General features: G+C 42.9%; 2 protein-coding genes across 3 annotated transcripts in view; both read right to left on the reverse strand.

Moving 5' to 3' along the window:
* The window catches only part of LOC139554769 (sorting nexin-27-like), a 36,706-nt gene extending 33,656 nt beyond the window's left edge, over positions 1-3,050 (reverse strand). Inside the window, exon 1 of one of the 2 annotated variants that reach the window (XM_071367895.1) lies at positions 2,702-3,049. In XM_071367895.1, coding sequence (XP_071223996.1) covers positions 2,702-3,012 — 311 coding nt within the window. In that variant the 5' untranslated portion in view covers positions 3,013-3,049. Of the gene's footprint in view, positions 1-2,701 lie in introns of both variants that reach the window. The other variant, XM_071367896.1, reaches the window with a different exon arrangement.
* Positions 3,051-10,749: 7,699 nt separating this feature from the next.
* LOC139554771 (ictacalcin-like) lies at positions 10,750-13,130 on the reverse strand. Its single transcript, XM_071367900.1, has 3 exons — positions 12,966-13,130; positions 11,584-11,726; positions 10,750-11,119 (listed from the first exon to the last, which is right to left on the reverse strand). Exons 2-3 carry the CDS (start codon positions 11,719-11,721, stop codon positions 10,979-10,981), a joined length of 279 nt encoding a protein of 92 aa, XP_071224001.1. The 5' UTR covers positions 11,722-11,726; positions 12,966-13,130; the 3' UTR covers positions 10,750-10,978.
* Between the last annotated feature and the right edge of the window lie 6,478 nt (positions 13,131-19,608).

Genomic DNA, 19,608 nt, shown 5'->3' on the forward strand with positions numbered 1-19,608 from the left:
AATGTCTAGAGTCCAAGCCCCACGGGACTCATCTGAAGTCGGCAACGTGTATCTCACAATGTATTGTAATGCCTCGTAAATGGACAAAAAGTTTATATATATTACACACACAGATTTCTCTTTATTTTTTACTATGTTCTACATTGTAGAATAATACTGAAGACATCAAAACTATGAAATAACACATATGGGATCATGTAGTTACCAAAAAAGTGTTAAACAAATCCAAATATATTTTATATTTGACATTCTTCAAAGTAGCCACCCTTTGCCTTGATGACAGCTTTGCACACTCTTGGCATTCTCTCAACCAGCTTCATGTGGTAGTCGCCTGGAATGCATTTCGATATACAGGTGTGCCTGTTAAAAGTGAATTTGTGTAATTTCCTTCTTAATGCATTTGAGCCAATCAGTTGGTGTTGTGACAAGGTAGAGGTGGTATACAAAAGATAGCCCTATTTGGTAAAAGACCAAGTCCATATTATGGCAAGAACAGCTCAAATAAGCAAAGAGAAACGACAGTCCATCATTACTAAGACATGAAGGTCAGTCAATCAGGAAAAATTAAGAACTTTATTCTTAAAGTTTCTTCAAGTGCAGTTGCAAAAACCATCAAGCGCTATGATGAAACTGTCTCTCATGAGGACCGCTACAGGAAAGGAAGACCCAGAGTTACCTCTGCTGCAGAGGATAAGTTCATTAGAGTTAAATGCACCTCAGATTGCAACCAAAATAAATGCTTCACAGAGTTCAAGTAACAGACATCTCAACATCAACTGTTCAGAGGAGACTGTGAATCAGGCCTTCATGGTTGAATTGCTGCAAAGAAACTACTACTAAAGGATACCAATAATAAGAAGAGACTTGCTTGTGCCAAGAAACATGAGCAATGGACATTGGACCAGTGGAAATCTGTCCTTTGGTCTGAAGAATCCAAATTTGAGATTTTTGGTTACAACCGCTGTGTCTTTGTGAGACGCAGAGACGCATGTATGGTGTGATGGTGCCTTACTGGACCGCAGAGTGAAGGAAAAGCAGCCAACAAGTGCTCAGCATATGTGGGAACTCCTTCAAGACTGTTGGAAAAGCATTCCTCATGAAGCTGGTTGAGAAAATGCCAAGCTGTCATCAAGGCAAAGGGTGCCTACTTTGAAGAATCTCAAATATAAAATATATTTGGATTTGTTTAGAACTTTGTTACTACATGATTCCATGTGTGTTATTTCATAGTTTGTCATCCCTATTATTCTACAATGTAGAAAATAGTAAAAAAAATAAAACCTTGAATGAGTAGGTGTGTCCAAACTTTTGACTGGTACTGTACATATTTACAGCAAGTAACAATGATAATTGTCCATTGAGAAATGTCCTCCCCAGATACATACACTACATGGCTAAAAGTATGCGGACACATGCTCGTCGAACATCTCATTCCAAAATCATGGGCATTACTATGGAGCTGCTATAACATCCTCCACTCTTCTGGGAAGACTTCCACTAGTTGTTGGAACATTGCTGGGGAGACTTGCTTCCATTCAGCAACAAGAGCATTAGTGAGGTCGGGCACTGATGTTGGGCGAAAGGACCTTCCCCAAACTGTTTCCACAAAGTTGGAAGTACAGAATCATCTACAATAGGGGTAAGTAACCCTGTTCCTCGAGTGCCTCAGGACTGTTCCAACTAGGCACCACACCTGACCAACTGAGCTAATTGATCAGTTCAGTGACTGACTAAATTCCACACACCTGGTCCAGATTGGTTAAATCAAAAACCATGAACATGCTGCAGCACTGCAGGACCAGGGATGCCTACCCCTGTTCTATAATGTTATTGTATGCTGTAGCGTTAAGATTTCCCTTCACTGGATCTGAGGGGCCCGAACCATAAAAAACAGCCCCAGACTATTATTCCTCCTCCACCAAACTTTACAGTTGGCACTATGCAATGGGGCAGGTAGCGTTCTCCTGGCATCCGACAAACCCAGATTCGTCCGTCGGACTGCCATGGTGAAGCGTGATTCATCACTCCAGAGAACCAATTTCCACTGCTCCAGAGTCCAGTGGCGGTGACCTTTACGCCACTCCAGCCGACATTTGGCATTATACATGGTGATCTTAGGCTTGTGTGTGGCTGCTCGGCCATGGAAGCCCATTTTATGAAGCTACCGAGGAACGGTTCTTGTGCTGAAGTTGCTTCCAGAGGCAGTTTGGATCGGTGGTCCCGTTCTGCAAGCTTGTGTGGCCTACCACGTTGTTGCTAGACATTGCCACTTCACAATAACAGCTGACCAGGGAAGTTTTAGAAGGTCAGAAATTTGAGGAACTGACTTGTTGGAAAGGTGGCATCCTATGACGGTGCCACTAGCTACTGCCAATGTATGTGTATGGAGATTGCATGGCTGTGCGCTCGATATGCTCGATTTTATACACCTGTCAGCAACTGGTGTGGCTGAAATAGCCGAAACCACTCATTTGAAAGGGGTGTCCACATACTTGCCTATATATAGTATATATTGACTCTGGACAGCTAGCTAACTTAGCTAGCTAGTTTAAAAAATCTGAGGTAGAGTTGACAATTAACCTAGCTAGCTAGGTTAGACGTAGCTAGATAGCTAGCTTGCTAACGTTAACTAGCCAGTATTGGTGGATATGCCAACTAGGAAGCTAACGACCGCTATTATGTGTAAAGAAAGCCGACTTACACCTCAAGAATCCTATCACCCTTTGATATGCCAGCTCGGTCCGCCGCCCCTCCAGGCAAAACAGCACTGACATGCTGAAGAGGGGCGTACAATTCCCCATTAATGCTTCGCAGTTGTCCTCCTTCGCTAACTTGTCCACGAACGTTGAATCCATATCCTGATTCCGACTTTACAATTCTAACCATCCGTGGACCTGACGTCACCTGGGTAGCATTTTGGCCTCCGGTACCGACTAACGAACCTGCAGCGGGTCCATTACTGGAAGCCGAAAGGAGAGCCGACCGAATTTCATCGCCTTCAACATCCGCCATCTTCTACTCAAAGCCGTACCCCCTCCAGTCTGTGTCTAGCAGATTCAAAACAACAGAGAGTTCGATTAATCTCGCCCGTGTACGCGTGTTTTGCACCGGCTGAAAGATTTGGAATCGGGGACGGGCCAGCTCCCGGGCGTGAACCAAGTGCCCTCCACTGTTATATGGCGAAGTCGGCTCAGAACCAAAGTGACGTAGAAGCATTATGTTTTCCCCTGGTTTTAATGCCTATGGTTTTCCTATGCAAACGTGATTACAATTCAACCCGGCCAGCGTAAAATATCTCCCTCAGAAATACACTCAGACAAGCTCCTTGTTATTAATCCGTCCCTCGATCGCATCACGAGACCCCATACGGAGATATGGGGAGATACATTTGTGAGTACAACTCAACTCAAAACAAAACAATGTACAAGTATAATTTACTATCCACACACAACCTCTTGAATTGCATTTTTTTTTTTTTTTTTTATAAATGCAAAATTATTTGTAAATATGGATAAAGGTGTGAGTAAATGCTCTCACATTACTACTAAATTCAATTTCAAGCCAGTTAGTGAACATCCTCTAGATGTGCTTTATTTTTGATGGTCATAGTCTAGACAGGGAGACCAATTCTGATAAAATGTTCACTAAATTGGCATTTTGACCAATCAGCTCAGCTCTGAAAAAGATCTGATGTGAAAAGACGATGTGATTGGTCAAAAGACCAATTAGTATAAAAAAATATCTGAATTGGGCTGCCTGTCTAAACCCAGCTATAGTGCAGCATCCTCTTCTAAATTAGAAGATTAGATGGTATTTACCCTCTGATGTACTCCCATCTGCGCACAACAGTGACCCTCCCCTCCCCAGTCTGAGTGTAGACTGCTACTGCCCGATCCCACACCTGGGGAGTAGGAGTAGTACTGAGGCATGGCTGGAAAAGAGAAACACAAGACAATGGTTACTCTACTGTTACCCCTTAGAGAACAGGGCCATAGCACCTACTATAAACTACATTTAGCTTACGGTGTTGGGGAGTAGTGAAATACATGCAGAATATGCATATACGGGTGATCTTAGGCTTGTGTGTATATATTCCCATATACATATATGGGAATTGATGGAAATTATGTAAAAATGTACCACTAGCCACTTTAAACAATGCCACTTAATACAATGTTTACATACCCTACATTACCCATCTCATATGTATATACTGTACTCTATATCATCTACTGCATCTTGCCATCTTTATGTAATACATGTACCACTAGCCACTTTAAACTATGCCACTTTATGTTTACATACCCTACAGTACTCATCTCATATGTATATACCGTACTCTATACCATCTACTGCATCTGCCATGCCGTTCTGTACCACCACTCATTCATATATCTTTATGTACATATTCTTTATCCCTTTACACTTGTGTGTGTGTGTAAGGTAGTAGTTGTGGAATTGTTAGGTTAGATTACTGTTGGTTATTACTGCATTGTCGGAACTAGAAGCACAAGCATTTCGCTACACTCGCATTAACATCTGCTAACCATGTGTATGTGACTAATAAAATTTGATTTGATTTGATTTATACTATTTACTTATCTCCAACATAATAAATGGGCACTTTCTCACACCACACAAAAAGAGAGGAAGGAAAAGGGCCGCCCGTGAGGTCACCAAGGATGAACTAGTGCTCTTCTTCATTATTATGGCGGTACGCAAACAAATTGTTACAGGTGCATGTGCCACCTAATGTATTGAATGTGTATCAGCCTACTATTCTTTAGTAGGAATTCATTACACTCTGGAGAGAAAAAAAACAACTACACGTATATACCGCAACCAGAAGCCATGGATTACATGCAACATCCACACTGAGCTAAAGGGTAGAGCTGCCGCTTTCAAGGAGTGGGACTCTAACCCGGAAGCTTATTAGAAATCCCGCTATTCCCTCCGACAAACCATCAAACAGGCAAAGCGTCAATACAGGACTAAGATTGAATCGTACTACACCGGCTCCGATGCTCGTCAGATGTGGCAGGGCTTGCAAACTATTACGGACTACAAAGGGAAGCACAGCTGAGAGCTGTCCAGTGACACCAGCCTACCAGACGAGCTAAATAACTTCTATGCTCGTTTCGAGGCAAGTAACACTGAAACGTGCATGAGAGCACAGCTGTTCCAGACGACTGTGTGATCACGCTCTCCACAGTGTGATCACACAGGTCAACATTAACAAGGCCGCAGGGCCAGACGGATTACCAGGACGTGTACTCCGAGCATGCGCGGACCAACTCACAAGTCTCTTCACTGACATTTTCAACCTTTCTCTGTCTGAATCTGTAATACCAACATGTTTCAAGCAGACCACCATAGTCCTTGTGCCCAACAACACTAAGGTAACCTGCCTAAATGACTAACGACCCATAGCCCTCACGTCTGTAGCCATGAAGTGCTTTGAAAGGCATCAACACCATTATTCCAGAAACCCTATACCCACTCCAATTTGCATACCGCCCCAACAGATCCACAGATGATGTAATCTATATTGCACTCCACACTGCCCTTTCACACCTGGACAAAAGGAATACTTACGTGAGAATGATATTCATTGACTACAGCTCAGCGTTCAACACCATAGTGCCCTCAAAGCTCATCACTAAGCTAAGGACTCTGGGACTAAACACCTCCCTCTGCAATTGGATCCTGGACTTCCTGACGGGCCGCCGCCAGATGGTAAGGGTAATTAACAACACATACGCCACGCTGATCCTCACTCAACACAGGGGCCCCTCAGGTGTGCGTGCTCTGTCCCCTCCTGTACTCCCTGTTCACTCATGACCGCACGGCCAAGCACAAATCCAACACCATCATAAAGTTTGCCGATGATACAACAGTGGTAGGCCTGATCACCGACAATGACGAGACAACCTATAGGGAGGAGGTCAGAGACCTGACCATGTGGTGCAACAACCTCTCCCTCAATGTAATCAACACAAAGGAGATGATTGTGGACTACTGGAAAAGGAGGACCGAGCACGCCCCCATTCTCATCAACGGGGCTGTAGTGGAGAGCTACAAGTTCCTTTGTGTCCACATCACATACAAACGTTTATGGTCCAAGCACACCAAGGCAGTCGTGAAGAGGGCACAACAAAACCTATTCCCCCCTGGGAGACTGAAAAGATTTGGCATGTGTCCTCAGATCCTCAAGAAGTTCTACAGCTGCACAATCGAGAGCATCCTGACTGGTTGCATCACAGCCTGGTATGGCAACTGCTCGGCCTCCTACCTCAAGGCACTACAGAGGGTAGTGCGTACGGCCCAGTACATCACTGGGGCCAAGCTTCTTGCCATCCAGGACCTCTATACCAGGCGGTATCAGAGGAAGGCCCTAAAAATTGTCAAAAACTACAGCCACCCTAGTCATAGACTGTTTTCTCTGCTACCGCATGGCAAGCGGTACCGGAGCGCCAAGTCTAGGTACAAAAGGCTTCTCAACAGCTTCTACCTCCATGCCATAAGACTCCTGAAAAGCTAATCACATGGCTACCCAGACTATTTGCATTGCCCCCCCCCACATTTTACACTGCTGCTATTCTCTGTTTATTGTCTTTGCATAGTCACTTTAACTTTACCTGCATGTACATATTACCTCAATTACTTTGACTAACCGGTGCCCCTTCACATTGACTCTGTACCGGTACCCCGTGAATCTGTCACACGGATATCAAAGCAAACTCTAATTTCGAAGTTACACTCTAGATTGCGCTTTAAGCCAATCCAAATAGAGTATTCAACAATACCGCGGGTTCCATAAAACATCACAGTCATTTTAGGCCACTTAGCATCACAAATTACAGTTAAACGGTAATGAACCTGCATTTTAGGGTGTGTTCGTAATTTCAATCTGGAGTGCCCTCTGGGCGTTTGTAAATTCAGAGCATTGTCTGATTGGCCGTTCGTAAATTCAGAGAGTTTCTGGCCTTGCAACGGCAGTCAAGCATCAAGCTAACTGGCTAAAGTTGGCTAGCTTGCTAGCTACTTCCAGACACAAATGAGAGAACACCTCACTCTGACCATTTTACTCGCCCTAGCAGAGCTGGTTAGGCTGTTTTCATGTTATCCAGAGCGTTGGTGACTGTACTGTGCTGCTGGCAACAATTTAATTACGCTTTTTTGCCAATGTTTACTGACACCGGCCATATTCAACAGGTGTTGAGCATTCGTAAATTCATAAATTATTCTGCATTCTGGCACATCGGAGTAGATCGCCAGAGTGAATTTACGAATGCACCCTTAATGTTCAATGTCTTTAGGCTACTATTATAAATACAGCATCAGTCAAAAGTTTGGACACACCTACTCATTCAAGGGTTTTTCTTTATTTTTACTATTTTCTACATTGTAGAATAATAGTGAAGACATCAAAACTATGAAATAACACATATGGAATCATGTAGCAAGCAAAAAAGTGTTAAACAAATCAAAATATATTTGAGATTCTTCAAAGTAGCCACCCTTTGCCTTGATGACAGCTTTGCACACTCTTGATTGAGGTTTTGCTATATGTTGGGAATGTCAAATATGGGTCTGGATGATGAGGTTGAGACCTGTGCTCCCGAGTGGCGCAGCGATCTAAGGCACTGCATCTCCGTGCTCGAGGTCTCACTACAGACCCTGGTTCAATTCCAGGCTGTATCACAATCGGATGTGATTGGGAGTCCCACAGGGCGGTGCACTGTTGTCTGGGTTAGGGTTTGGCTGGGGTAGGCTGACTTGCCTAGTTAAAAAATAAAAGGTTCAGATCATCCACAAAGGTCCAGGAGTTTGACAGGGTGCCCTCTGATGCACCATGATGTGAGCCACAATACAATTGGACCAACCTGTGTGACCTGGGGGAAGCCACAAGAGAGTGCTTGGGATAGAGTCTTTTGGTATCTTGTTACCTAGCTCTGGTAGGAAAAGGAAGTAAAAAATCCTTGGTCTCTGGTCGGACAGATAATTGCAAAAGGTTTCATTGCAATGGTGTGATCCACAAGATCAAAGGCCGTGCTGTAGTCTGTCAGGACCCAAGTGCTTCTGGTGTCAGCTGGTCTGCCATGCTTACAAGGCAGTGGGTGGTTGAGCTACCCTTGAAGCAGCTGAACTGTTGGTTGAAGATGTTCTTTTGGATATTCTGTTTTACCCATTCAGCAACAAAACCTTCACAAGCCTGATGAGGCCTGGGGCTTTTCTGAACGGAGAGTTGTCTCATGTGCATTTCCCATGGTTCAACAGTAGCTGGTAATAATGCTGTTACGGCTGTCGTCTTCCTCCTCTTCCTCGGACGAGGAGAGGAGAGAAGGATCGGTGGACCAATACGCAGCGAGGTAATTAGACATAAATGATATTTATTGAAACACGAAGACGAAATACGAAAACACTTGGAAATTACAAAATAACAAACACGACGTAGACAGACCTGAACATGGAACTTACATAACTACACGCAGAACTCACGAACAGGAACAGACTACATCAAACGAACGAACAGCCAAGACAGTCCCGTGTGGTGCACATACACAGACACGAAAGACACAGGAGACAATCACCCACAAACAAACATTGAGAACAACCTACCATAATATGACTCTCAATCAGAGGAAATGCCAAACACCTGCCTCTAATTGAGAGCCATACCAGGCAACCCTTTAACCCAACATAGAAACACAACACATAGAAATGCCCACCACGCTCACGCCCTGACCAATAAACACATACAAAACAAGAGAAAACAGGTCAGGAACGTGACAAATGCATGTAAGTCTGAAAGCTTTAGTTGTGGTAATGATGTGGTGACAGATTAAAACTGGTAATTTATACACTCTTAGAAAAAAAGGTGCTATCTAGGACCTAAAGGGGTTCTTTCCCCATGGGAGAACCCTTTAATATAAAGTGTTGGTTCCAGATAGAGGACAAAACGTAAAGCTTAATAAAGAGCAGTGATACTAGCAAGAGCAGTGTGTGGGTTTCACATTTTTTCTCATCTTGTTCAACTGTTACCATGCACCTGCAACAAAGATAGCTCAGATGTGAGTGCCTTTTGATTTTTGGTTCCAGGTAGAACCTTTTGGAGTTCCACAGAGGGTTCTACATAGAACCCAAAAGGGTTCTAGCTGGAACCAAAAAGGGTTATCCTATGGGGACAGCCGAATAACCCTTTTTTATAAGAGTGTAGCAATGGCAATAGCAGACCGGTTTTCTGGGTCGAGCCCGTCAACTTTGTTGGAAATTGTCTTTTTACTGCTGGTCAGAGATTCAATTTGATGGTACCATGTTGCTGGGTTCTCCCTCTTGTTTTTCTGGATTTCGGTGTGGTAGAACGTTGATCTTGCTGCCTTGATCTCTCTCTGAGTTTTGTTCCTCAGAGCGTGCCATGAAGGCCAGTCTTTTTCACTGAAGGCTTTCTGTCTGCTTTTTATCAGCTCTTTGATTCTAGATGAAATCCACTGCTTATCCTGTGCATGCATCCTAGCCACCTGTTTTGGGAAGTAAGCTGCAATGGCGTGATTGAGGGTGTTATAGAAGTTGTCTGTTTTCTGCTGTGTGCTCTCCATGGGAACCATGTGTTTGATGTATTTGATACCATTTCATGTATTACCCTCCAGCTACTACCACAAGCCCGTCCTCCCCAATTAAGGTGCCACCAACCTCCTATGAGGGAAAACCACTAGCCACATCCTCTGATGCTTAACTCTTTCATTGGTTGAATTACTTTCTTGATGATTGTGTTAGTGACAGAACTACAATATTATGATCACTGAGACCCAAAGGTGACATTGTTGTAGGGGTACTATAAAAGTCCGCAAAGTTGGTAATGACAAAGTATATGATGGAATTCTGTCTAGTTGGAATGTTAACAAATTGTTGTAATCCATTTCCTGAGAATAGTCCAGACATACCTTAACATGGTCAAAATCACCCATAATAAGGATCCCAGCACCAACATACTTTGCTCTGATATCATCAAGGCTAGGAGTGAAACCCGGTGTGGTTGTCTGCTGCAAAAGACAACATATTTTTACCTTGTCAGCTCAGGGTTTCAATCTAACTGCCTTGTTCAGGGGCAGAACAACAGATTTTTAAATTGTCAGCACAGGGATTTGATCTTGCAACCTCTCGGTTACTGGCCCAACGCTCTAACCACTAGCCTACCTGTAGCCGTATACTAAACCTTTCCTCCATTGTCTTTTTGTGTCGGACTGAACAGAGTCATTTACCTGTGATATTCATTAAATAATAGTACGGCCTCTTGTGCCTTATTGCAAGATCCATTTTCCAATATGAGTTGGATTAAGTTGCCCATTAGAAACATGCCTACCTAGACCCCACTCTTCTCAGTGAAGACAGAGAAAGAGAGGTTTGAGGACACATGCCCTGATTCTTGAGGGGTCTAACAAGTTACACATGTGCTATACCAAACCCTTTGGTGGTGATTAAACAGATCCACAGATCTCTTGTTTAGCTTAATAGTTATACCATTCACCAGAGGCAGATGTCTCATATCATATGTACCCAATAGCATGTAGGCCTAAGCCACTGCATATGCATAGAAGGAACCCAACTATTTCCCGTTGTGTGAAATGGATGCAAATTTTCATACAAGAAAGGCTTTAAACATAATCTTAGTAAGAAAAACCTCAGTAAGAAACATGTGATATGAAGAAGTGACAGCAGCACAAAAAAATGACACCACATCAGACCAGGTAGAACATACTCATCTAATTTCTTTATCGATGGACTTTGCATTACAAGGACAACTTCCCAGATTCAACCTGACTATTATATATTACTGTAAAATTACTACTCTAGACTGCTTCACTGTGTTTGCATGTCATTGTCCTCTAAATGTATCTCCCCCCCTGTTAAATCTCTGTTAAATTGAGTGGTCTCCTCCTGCAGTTTTGTATTACGGCCACTAGGTGGTGTACGTGCTCTACTTCTTTACGAAGAAGTCATTGCACATCACTGTGAGGCAGGACACGAGGGTGACATACTCCTTGAAGTCAACAGTGTTGTCTTTGTTAGAGTCCAGGTCCTTGAAGATTCTGTCCACTGCTGACTTGTCACTGGCTTTCTGAAAACAGACAGAATGCAGAAGAAAGAAGGGGGAGCTTAACAAGAAAACTGTCTTGATTGCTCTATCTGTTTATTTTGATCATGGAAACACATTGCTGTATTTCTGGCCAAAGGTGATATACATCTTAGTGAATTTAAATATTTTGGGATGCCATTTCTGGAGTTAGCAAGCATTGTTTATTTGAGCTGTATTCAAAAATGGACCCAATCTTTCTGGCATTCCTATTTTGCCCGACCCAACGGATCTCGGAAGAGAGAGCACTGACCCAGCCTCTAGAGCAAGGGGTGTCAAACTCACTTCCTGGAGGGCCCTCACCTGGATCTCTCAGTCTTAATTTAAGGAAATAACAAAAATCTGCTGACACATGGCCCTCCAGGAATTCAGTTTGACACCTCTGCTGTAGTGCAACAAAAAAAATCTGATCCCAGATCATTAGGAATTGTATGCTCAGTCTCACTCACCCCCAGCATCTCCCCTAGTTCAGCCTGGAGCAGCTCTTTCAGCTCGGCCTTGCTGAGGGTCAACTTGTCCCCCTCCTTCCCAGAGTACTTGTGGAAGGAGGCGATGAGGAGAGACATGGCCTGCTGGATCCCAGACATGGTGACTATAGTTGAAGGGGAAAACAGAGGGAAACAGAACCTAGTGAAGCACTAAATAAAAAATATTTCTGGACATTACTGTTCTTGCTCACTATAGGTAAGAATATTATTATTTCACTCTCAAAGTATGAAAACTCAATTCGGTGGGGCATTAAACCATTTCAATGAATTCACTAAAAGCATATGGTTGTTGCATTGCATGATACTGTAGCTTCGTCATCATAGCTTTTGTCTCTTGTGTGTTTCTCTGTATTTTCCAATTAAAGGAATCAAAATAAAACCTGGTTTCCTCTGAGCCATTGGTAGCACCCTATTCCCTACATAGTTCACTACTTTTAACCAGAGCCCTACATAGTGAACAGGGTGCCATTTGGGAGGCAACCATGGTCTCTACCACAGGTTCTATGGTGAAAAACACAAGCACTGTTATGGCAACGCCATGCTCTCCTGGTAATTAACATGGCTCCAGATGAGGAAACATGTAAAGGTCTGGGCAAATCCCATCTGTGGATTACTCTTCTACTGAATAACACCCCACCATATTTTTCCATATGCTGTGTGTTTACCCCAAGTGTCACTTCTGTAATCTCCTTGTCTTCCTGTGTGTGTGTGTGTGTGTGTGTGTGTGTGTGTGTGTGTGTGTGTGTGTGTGTGTGTGTGTGTGTGTGTGTGTGTGTGTGTGTGTGTGTGTGTGTGTGTGTGTGTGTGTGTGTGTGTGTGTGTGTGTGTGTGTGTGTGTGTGTGTGTGTGTGCTCTTAAGGATGTGGCTGAGGGAGCGAAGGGTAGAGCCAAGGGAATGTTAGCCAGATGAGACAGAGAGCGAAGGAAATAATGAAAGAAGGGAGAGTAAGGAAAAGGGAATGAGAATAGGAGAACCACAAACTGCTGCGATATTACAACTACTGACTAGTACACACAGCGATAAGTTAAACCCAACCTGTCCTCCGCAATGCAAAACACATTGGTACAGAATGACTGGTTTGCAAGCCTCTGTTACAGAATCAATTCCTCATAATAAAATCAACCACATTAGGAACCAAAGAAGGACATTTTGTTTAAAAGTGCAAAACTCTGAAACAGAAGTCAAGTGAGCGAAGGGTTAAATCCAAAAACCAAGAGAAAAATGTAAGTGCACAAAACAAAACATACTCAACAGGGATTACATTTAAAACCACTACAGTAACATTGAAGTTTAAACATTAGGGAGCACAATTAAGAAAACCAAGATTGAAGTTACTACTCACCGAGATGTAGGAAGAATTGTAGGGAATGAGAAAGCAAAGGAAAAAGTGAGTGTGAGAGAGTGGTGGAGGTTGGGATGTAAGAGATGTTTTATGCATCACCACACCCTCCATCCCTCCCTCTTTTGTTCCATACATTCTCTTCCCTCTCTCTCTTTCTCTTTCTCTGGTACATGAACTATTTTACTCATTCATTTATCATATCCAACCATTCATTCCCCTTGACTTTAGATGCAATACAATACATTTAGAATCCACCGCCTTTTCACAATACAGGTGAAACAATGCATTTAGATTATGCTTACTTTGAGCTTATGACCAGTATTCTTTAGTTGTATTGTACGTTTACAGAGAATGGATTTGCTTAAGAAATCATTTGATTGCAAAGTATTAAAGCCCATAATGTATTACTGGCTTCCAAATAGGCCTACTGTTTTAACTTGTTTATAATGAATTAGATGATGCTAACATTGAATCTGCCAACTCATATGTCTTAATGCACTGCATTACGTACAACACGTTATTGATACTGTGCACTGGTGGTTTAGTTCACATACAGTGTAACGTCCTACAGACTTGTATTACATTGTACTTATGGATAGGATAAACACACTCGTAAATATACTGTTGTTTACATGTAATATGAGTGTCATTCAAAAGGTAAAGGTAGCACATTGCAAAGTAGACTTTATGAGAAAACATTTCACTAATTTAAGTGTAGTATTCCAGCAGATCTTGAATTTAATTTCACCACAGGTCTCCGTCCCAAATGGCACCCTATTCCCTACATAGGATATGTGTTTGACAGAGGGAAATGAACATGGCTTCACACCCCTGCTTGTTTGTGTGAGTCATGCAGTATCATTTATATAATTAACAACATGTCCCAAAAGCCTGCGATTTCCTTGGTCATGATTAACTTCAGTCACAAGTTAGATTCTTAGATGCACTTATAGGAATTGCTTCACAATTTGGCCAACATCTTTTACAAAGCCTTTAACTGGGAGGCATGGGCTGTATTGACTGGAGGATAATAGTCTCTGTATCAATAATGTAATTGATTGTGATTTGTATCAAATGTAAGGGCATAACATAAACCCTGTAAAGCATAGACTTGTTTAGTGCCATTTCCATCACATTTGTGTGTGTGTGTGTGTGTGTGTGCCTTATTACAATTATGTGATGAGGTAAACTGTAATAAACCTATACTACTGTATTTACAGAGCAGAAAATAGTATTTACTCGCCAACACATATTACATCATTTCTGGATTGTAGCACTTTGTGAAACCTTTCGTTTATCTCTGCTGTTAAATACACAAAGATATGCCACACACACACACATACACACAGTTAGTCCTAGGCAGTGTCCCTGTCCCGTGCTCTTTCTTTGTTGCTTTGAGCAATTTATCATCAACTTCATCTTGTGATACTCTTCTTAAGCTTGCAAGAAGAATAGACACCCTGACCCAAACACTATAAAAGATTCTAACAGATTATTGAGTTCAGCATTTCGAGTCAGATGTCTTCATCAGGCTCTTTTACTGTAAATCTTGACTTGGAGACAGAGAAATATGGTGCATGCTTTGCGTACCTGTCACGCCCTGACCTTAGAGATCCTTTTTATGTCTCTATTTTGGTTTGGTCAGGGTGTGAGTTGGGGTGGGCATTCTATGTTTTGTGTTCTATGTTTTCTATTTCTGTGTGTTTGGCCGGGTGTGGTTCTCAATCAGAGGCAGCTGTCTATCGGTGTCTCTGATTGAGAACCATACTTAGGTAGCCTTTTCCCACCTGTGTTTTGTGGGTAGTTGTTTTCTGTTTTGTGTCTGCACCAGACAGAACTGTTTCGGTTTCGTTCGTTCTCTTTGTTGTTTTTGTTATTCAGTGTTCAGTTTTATGAATAAATCATGAACACTTACCACGCTGCGCTTTGGTCCACTTCTTCATGCAACGATGTCCGTTACAGTACCACTCCCATAACTCCCTGCCTTTATACCTAAAAATCTGTATCTAGATTACTGTGTGAGGGGCTGGTTCTCCTTAAAATTAGTTCTGAATGTGTGTGTCTGTGACTCAGTCAGGAAGCTTAATGTGCATGTATACTAGTTCCAGTCAAGCTCTGCAAATGGAGTTCCTCCTGACTCACTGCATAAACCTGGGAGTGTTATGGTAGTGAGTGGGTCCACTCTTCCTCCACAGCGAATGAATTCCACATTTCTGAGGTTGGGATTGTGACTCACTGACATGGCCATGAGCAGATGAGTCAGACAGGAGCCTGACTGAACATAATGATAAACATCTCGGGACCAGGGCCTTCTCCATAGCAACCAATGCAGTCTTGGTGGTTGTGTGTGTGTGAGTGTGTGTGGTCTATGGTTTAATAAGGATCTGACACTTTTTTTCAATTTTCGCCTAAAATGTCACACCCAAATCTAACTGCCTGTAACTCAGGACCTGAAGCAAGGATATGCATCTTCTTGATACCATTTGAAAGGAAACACTTTGAAATTTGTGAAGTTAATGTAGGAGAATATAACACATTAGATCTGGTAAAAGATAATACAAAGAAAAAAAGATGTTTTTTCCCCCATATTTTTTTTCATGATCTTTCAAATGCAAGAGAAAGGCCAAAATGTAATATTCCAGGTTTGGCACAATTTAAACTTTGGCCACTAGATGGCAGCAGTGTATATGCGACGTTTTAGACTGATTCAATGAACCATTGCACACTGCCCAAATGTGCCTAATTGGTTTATTAATACATTTAAGTTCAAAACTGTTTTCATGTTGGTATAAAGAGTCGGGAGACAGGGACAGGAATGCATAATAGGGTTTTTTATTGACTCAAATTACAGTGTGCCATGTAAAGGCACGGGAACGAAGACCAAACAAACACGTATACAAAGCACAGGGTTGAAACCCAAACAAAAAGAGCGAAGAGTACCTCGAATAAATAACACGGGATGAGACCCGAAAACACAAGCGCACAATGATACTCCACGGGACGAGACCCGTAATCATCTGCGCAATACAAGCTGCACAAAAGCCAAAACAACCCAGCACAGGTACTCACACGACCAACGGACATTGGAACAATAATCGACAGCCCAATGGAAACCAAAGGGCACATTTAAACAATTACAATCAGTGGGAATGGGGACCAGGTGTGCGCAATGACACAGTTCCAGAGGGATCCGTGACAACTGTGCACTCGCCTCAAACAATAGCATGGTATTATTTCACTGTAATAGCTACTGTAAATTGGACAGTGCAGTTAGATTAACAAGACTGTAAGTTTTCTGCCCATAAAAACATTTCTATGTCCTGGGAAATGTTCTTGTTACTTACAACCTCATGCTAATCACATTAGCTTATGAGAGCTCAACCACCCCGCGGGTGGGGGACCGTTCCTGTAGAGGTATCAAGTATACATGCGTTATGTGTACTTGCTTGAGTTTCTGCATTTGTCTGTATGTGTATATGTTTGAGTTTTGTGTTTGGCCTGGTCCTTGCTCGCCTTATCCATTTGTTAGAAGCACCACGTTGTTGTTGAGCTGAATGACCACATTCCTCTCTTTCTGTCTGGTCATTGGAATTCGTCCTTAATTCAACCTTAATTCAACATGTCTTCACGTTAGCATTAGCTTTCAGTACAATAGGATCACATGGAAGGATCAGAATTTCAACTATGTTAAGTATCTATAAGATAACCATTGAATATCCCCTTGGCCTTAGGATGTATGCAATATCTCATCATGGTGACACAAATATATTATCATTGTCTGTGAAGATGATTGTGTTCTCATATGATGCGTTGGTAATATATATGCATGTGGATGTGTGCCTGCTTTTTATTTAACTATTGCTCCTATATGTGAACACTGGGTAATAAAGTGTGTGTGTGTGTGTGTGTGTGTGTGTGTGTGTGTGTGTGTGTGTGTGTGTGTGTGTGTGTGTGTGTGTGTGTGTGTGTGTGTGTGTGTGTGTGTGTGTGTGTGTGTGTGTGTGTGCGTGCTCCCCTGTGGAACTCCTCTCAGTTTTTTTCTTCCTTTTCTACTGGCCTTTGACCCCGGTTTCACATACACAAACAACCATACCCACCTCTGCTTACATTAACCTCCACTGTGTGCGCTTGAAAAATATATTTTCTCTCCTTCAAAGATAATAATGCTTAAATTGAGAGAGTTGGGGAGTGTGCTGATAACAGTATGGCTTCCTACACTGTCCCTGTCCCCATACTGGGCTCGAACTAGTGGTCAGAACTAGTGGTCCTTACAGCTTACAGACGGTAGGCAATTAAGGTCACAGTTAGGAAAACGTAGGACACTAAAGAGGCCTTTCTACTGACTCTGAAAAACACCAAAAGAAAGATGCCCAGAGTCCCTGCTCATCTGCGTTAACGTGCCTTAGGCGTGCTGCAAGGAGGCATGAGGACTGCAGATGTGACCAGGGTAATAAATTGCAATGTCCGTACTGTGAGACGCCTAAGACAGCACTACAGGGAGACAGGACAGACAGCTGATCGTCCTCGCAGTGGCAGACCATGTGTAACAACACCTGCACAGGATCGGTACATCCGAACCACACCTGCGGGACAGGTACAGGATGGCAACAACAACTGCCCGAGTTACACCAGGAATGCACAATCCCTCCATCAGTGTTCAGACTGTCCGCAATAGGCTGAGAGAGGCTGGACTGAGGGCTTGTAGGCCGGTTGTAAGGCAGGTCCTCACCAGACATCACCGGCAACAACGTCGCCTATGGGCACAAACCCACAGTCGCTGGACCAGACAGGACTGGCAAAAAGTGTTCTTCACTGACGAGTCGCGGTTTTGTCTCGGCAGGGGTGATGGTCGGATTCGCGTTTATCGTCGAAGGAATGAGCGTTACACCGAGGCTTGTACTCTGGAGCGGGACCGATTTGGAGGTGGAGGGTCCATCATGATCTGGGGCGGTGTGCCACAGCATCATCGGACTGAGCTTGTTGTCATTGCAGGCAATCTCAACGCTGTGCGTTACAGGGAAGACATCCTCCTCCCTCATGTGGCACCTTCCTGCAGGCTCATCCTGACATGACCCTCCAGCATGACAATGCCACCAGCCATACTGTTCGTTCTGTGCGTGATTTCCTGCAAGACAGAAATGTCAGTGTTCTTCCATGGCCAGCATAGAGCCTGGATCTCAATCCCATTGAGCACGTCTGGGACCTGTTGGATCGGAGGGTGAGGGCTAGGGCCATTACCCCCAGAAATGTCCGGGAACTTGCAGGTGCCTTGGTGGAAGAGTGGGGTAACATCTCACAGCAAGAACTGGCAAATCTGATGGAGTCCATGAGGAGGAGATGCACTGCAGTACTTAATGCAGCTGGTGGCCACACCAGATACTGACTGTTACTTTTGATTTTGACCCCCCCTTTTGTTCAGGGACACATTATTTCATTTCTGTTAGTTACATGTCTGTGGAACTTGTTCAGTTTATGTCTCAGTTGTTGAATCTTGTTATGTTCATACAAATATTTACACATGTTAAGTTTGCTGAAAATACACGCAGTTGACAGTGTGAGGACGTTTCTTTTTTTGCTGTGTTTATGTGAAGGTTGACACAATAAGTAGATCTGGGTTGTATTCATTAGGGCAGCAATGTATCAAAAGGTTTTGCAACAGAAAACAGAAACTAGGGTTAGTTATTGGACACCAGTTTTGGTAGCACCTCCATGTTTCTTTCGTTTGGTGCCTAATGAATATGACCATGAGATGCCATAGCATAGCTTGACTTGTTGACCATTTTTTGTCAAGCTCAGAGTTCAACAGTAGAATATTTGTACTCTCCTGATATCTAGTGGTCAACGATGGAACTGTGGACTAATCACAGTGATTCCAGAATGCAGAAGACAAGAGGAACTTGGTCCAGAGCAAGCCAAACCTTGTACTTGTTTTTAAATAATTAGATGGACATACTTTGAGACAGGCATTGTAAATGGAACTACATTTGTTATTTTTAGGGATTTTATCTAAATATTTGGAATTGAAATTCTCTGACCATTCTTCTTCTGAGAATGACTCTCAAGCCAACGATCAATGACTTCCACCCCAGAGAGCAGAACTGGTTGGAAATATGTATTTTTTCAACCAGTTTTGCTCCCTGGGAATGTATTTCATGTTGTCCCTACTGGAGGGCAGCTCCCGCTCAGCCCATTCAAAGCTCTTCTCTGTCCTGGCGCACCAATGGTGGAACAAGCTTCCCTCTGACAGCAGAGTCCCTGCCCATCTTCCGAAAACATCTGAAACTCTACCCCTTCAAAGAGTATCTTAAATAATCCTACAGCACCCCTCCCTCTCGCAAAAAAAAGAACACTCTTGCCTTTCGTGAACTAACACTCGCACTTGACTTTTTCCCTGCTAGCACTTGCTACTTTATGGAGGAAAAATTTACTTACTATGACTTAGATATGTGCTTGTCCCTACTAGCTATCTTAAAGGTCAGTTTTTCCCCCAATCTCAGTATCAATTAAAATGGTCAAAAAGGAACAAAAATAGCTTCTAGTCATAGAGCAATTTCTCAAGCAAGAATTTTCACAATTTCACAGTATTATTCCAACCTCATAATGTAGAAATATAAATGAAACACAGCAAAATCTAATTTTTGAC

Source organism: Salvelinus alpinus, chromosome 26 (genome assembly GCF_045679555.1).
Source record: "Salvelinus alpinus chromosome 26, SLU_Salpinus.1, whole genome shotgun sequence".
Taxonomy (NCBI): domain Eukaryota; kingdom Metazoa; phylum Chordata; class Actinopteri; order Salmoniformes; family Salmonidae; genus Salvelinus; species Salvelinus alpinus.

Excerpts from the sequence above, each read along its gene's own strand:
- LOC139554771 (XM_071367900.1), bottom strand. The coding sequence starts at position 11,721 with ATGTCTGGGATCCAGCAGGCCATGTCTCTCCTCATCGCCTCCTTCCAC. Across the intron at positions 11,120-11,583 it reads AACTAGGGGAGATGCTGGGG|AAAGCCAGTGACAAGTCAGC; the intron begins GTGAGTGAGACT and ends GTCTGTTTTCAG.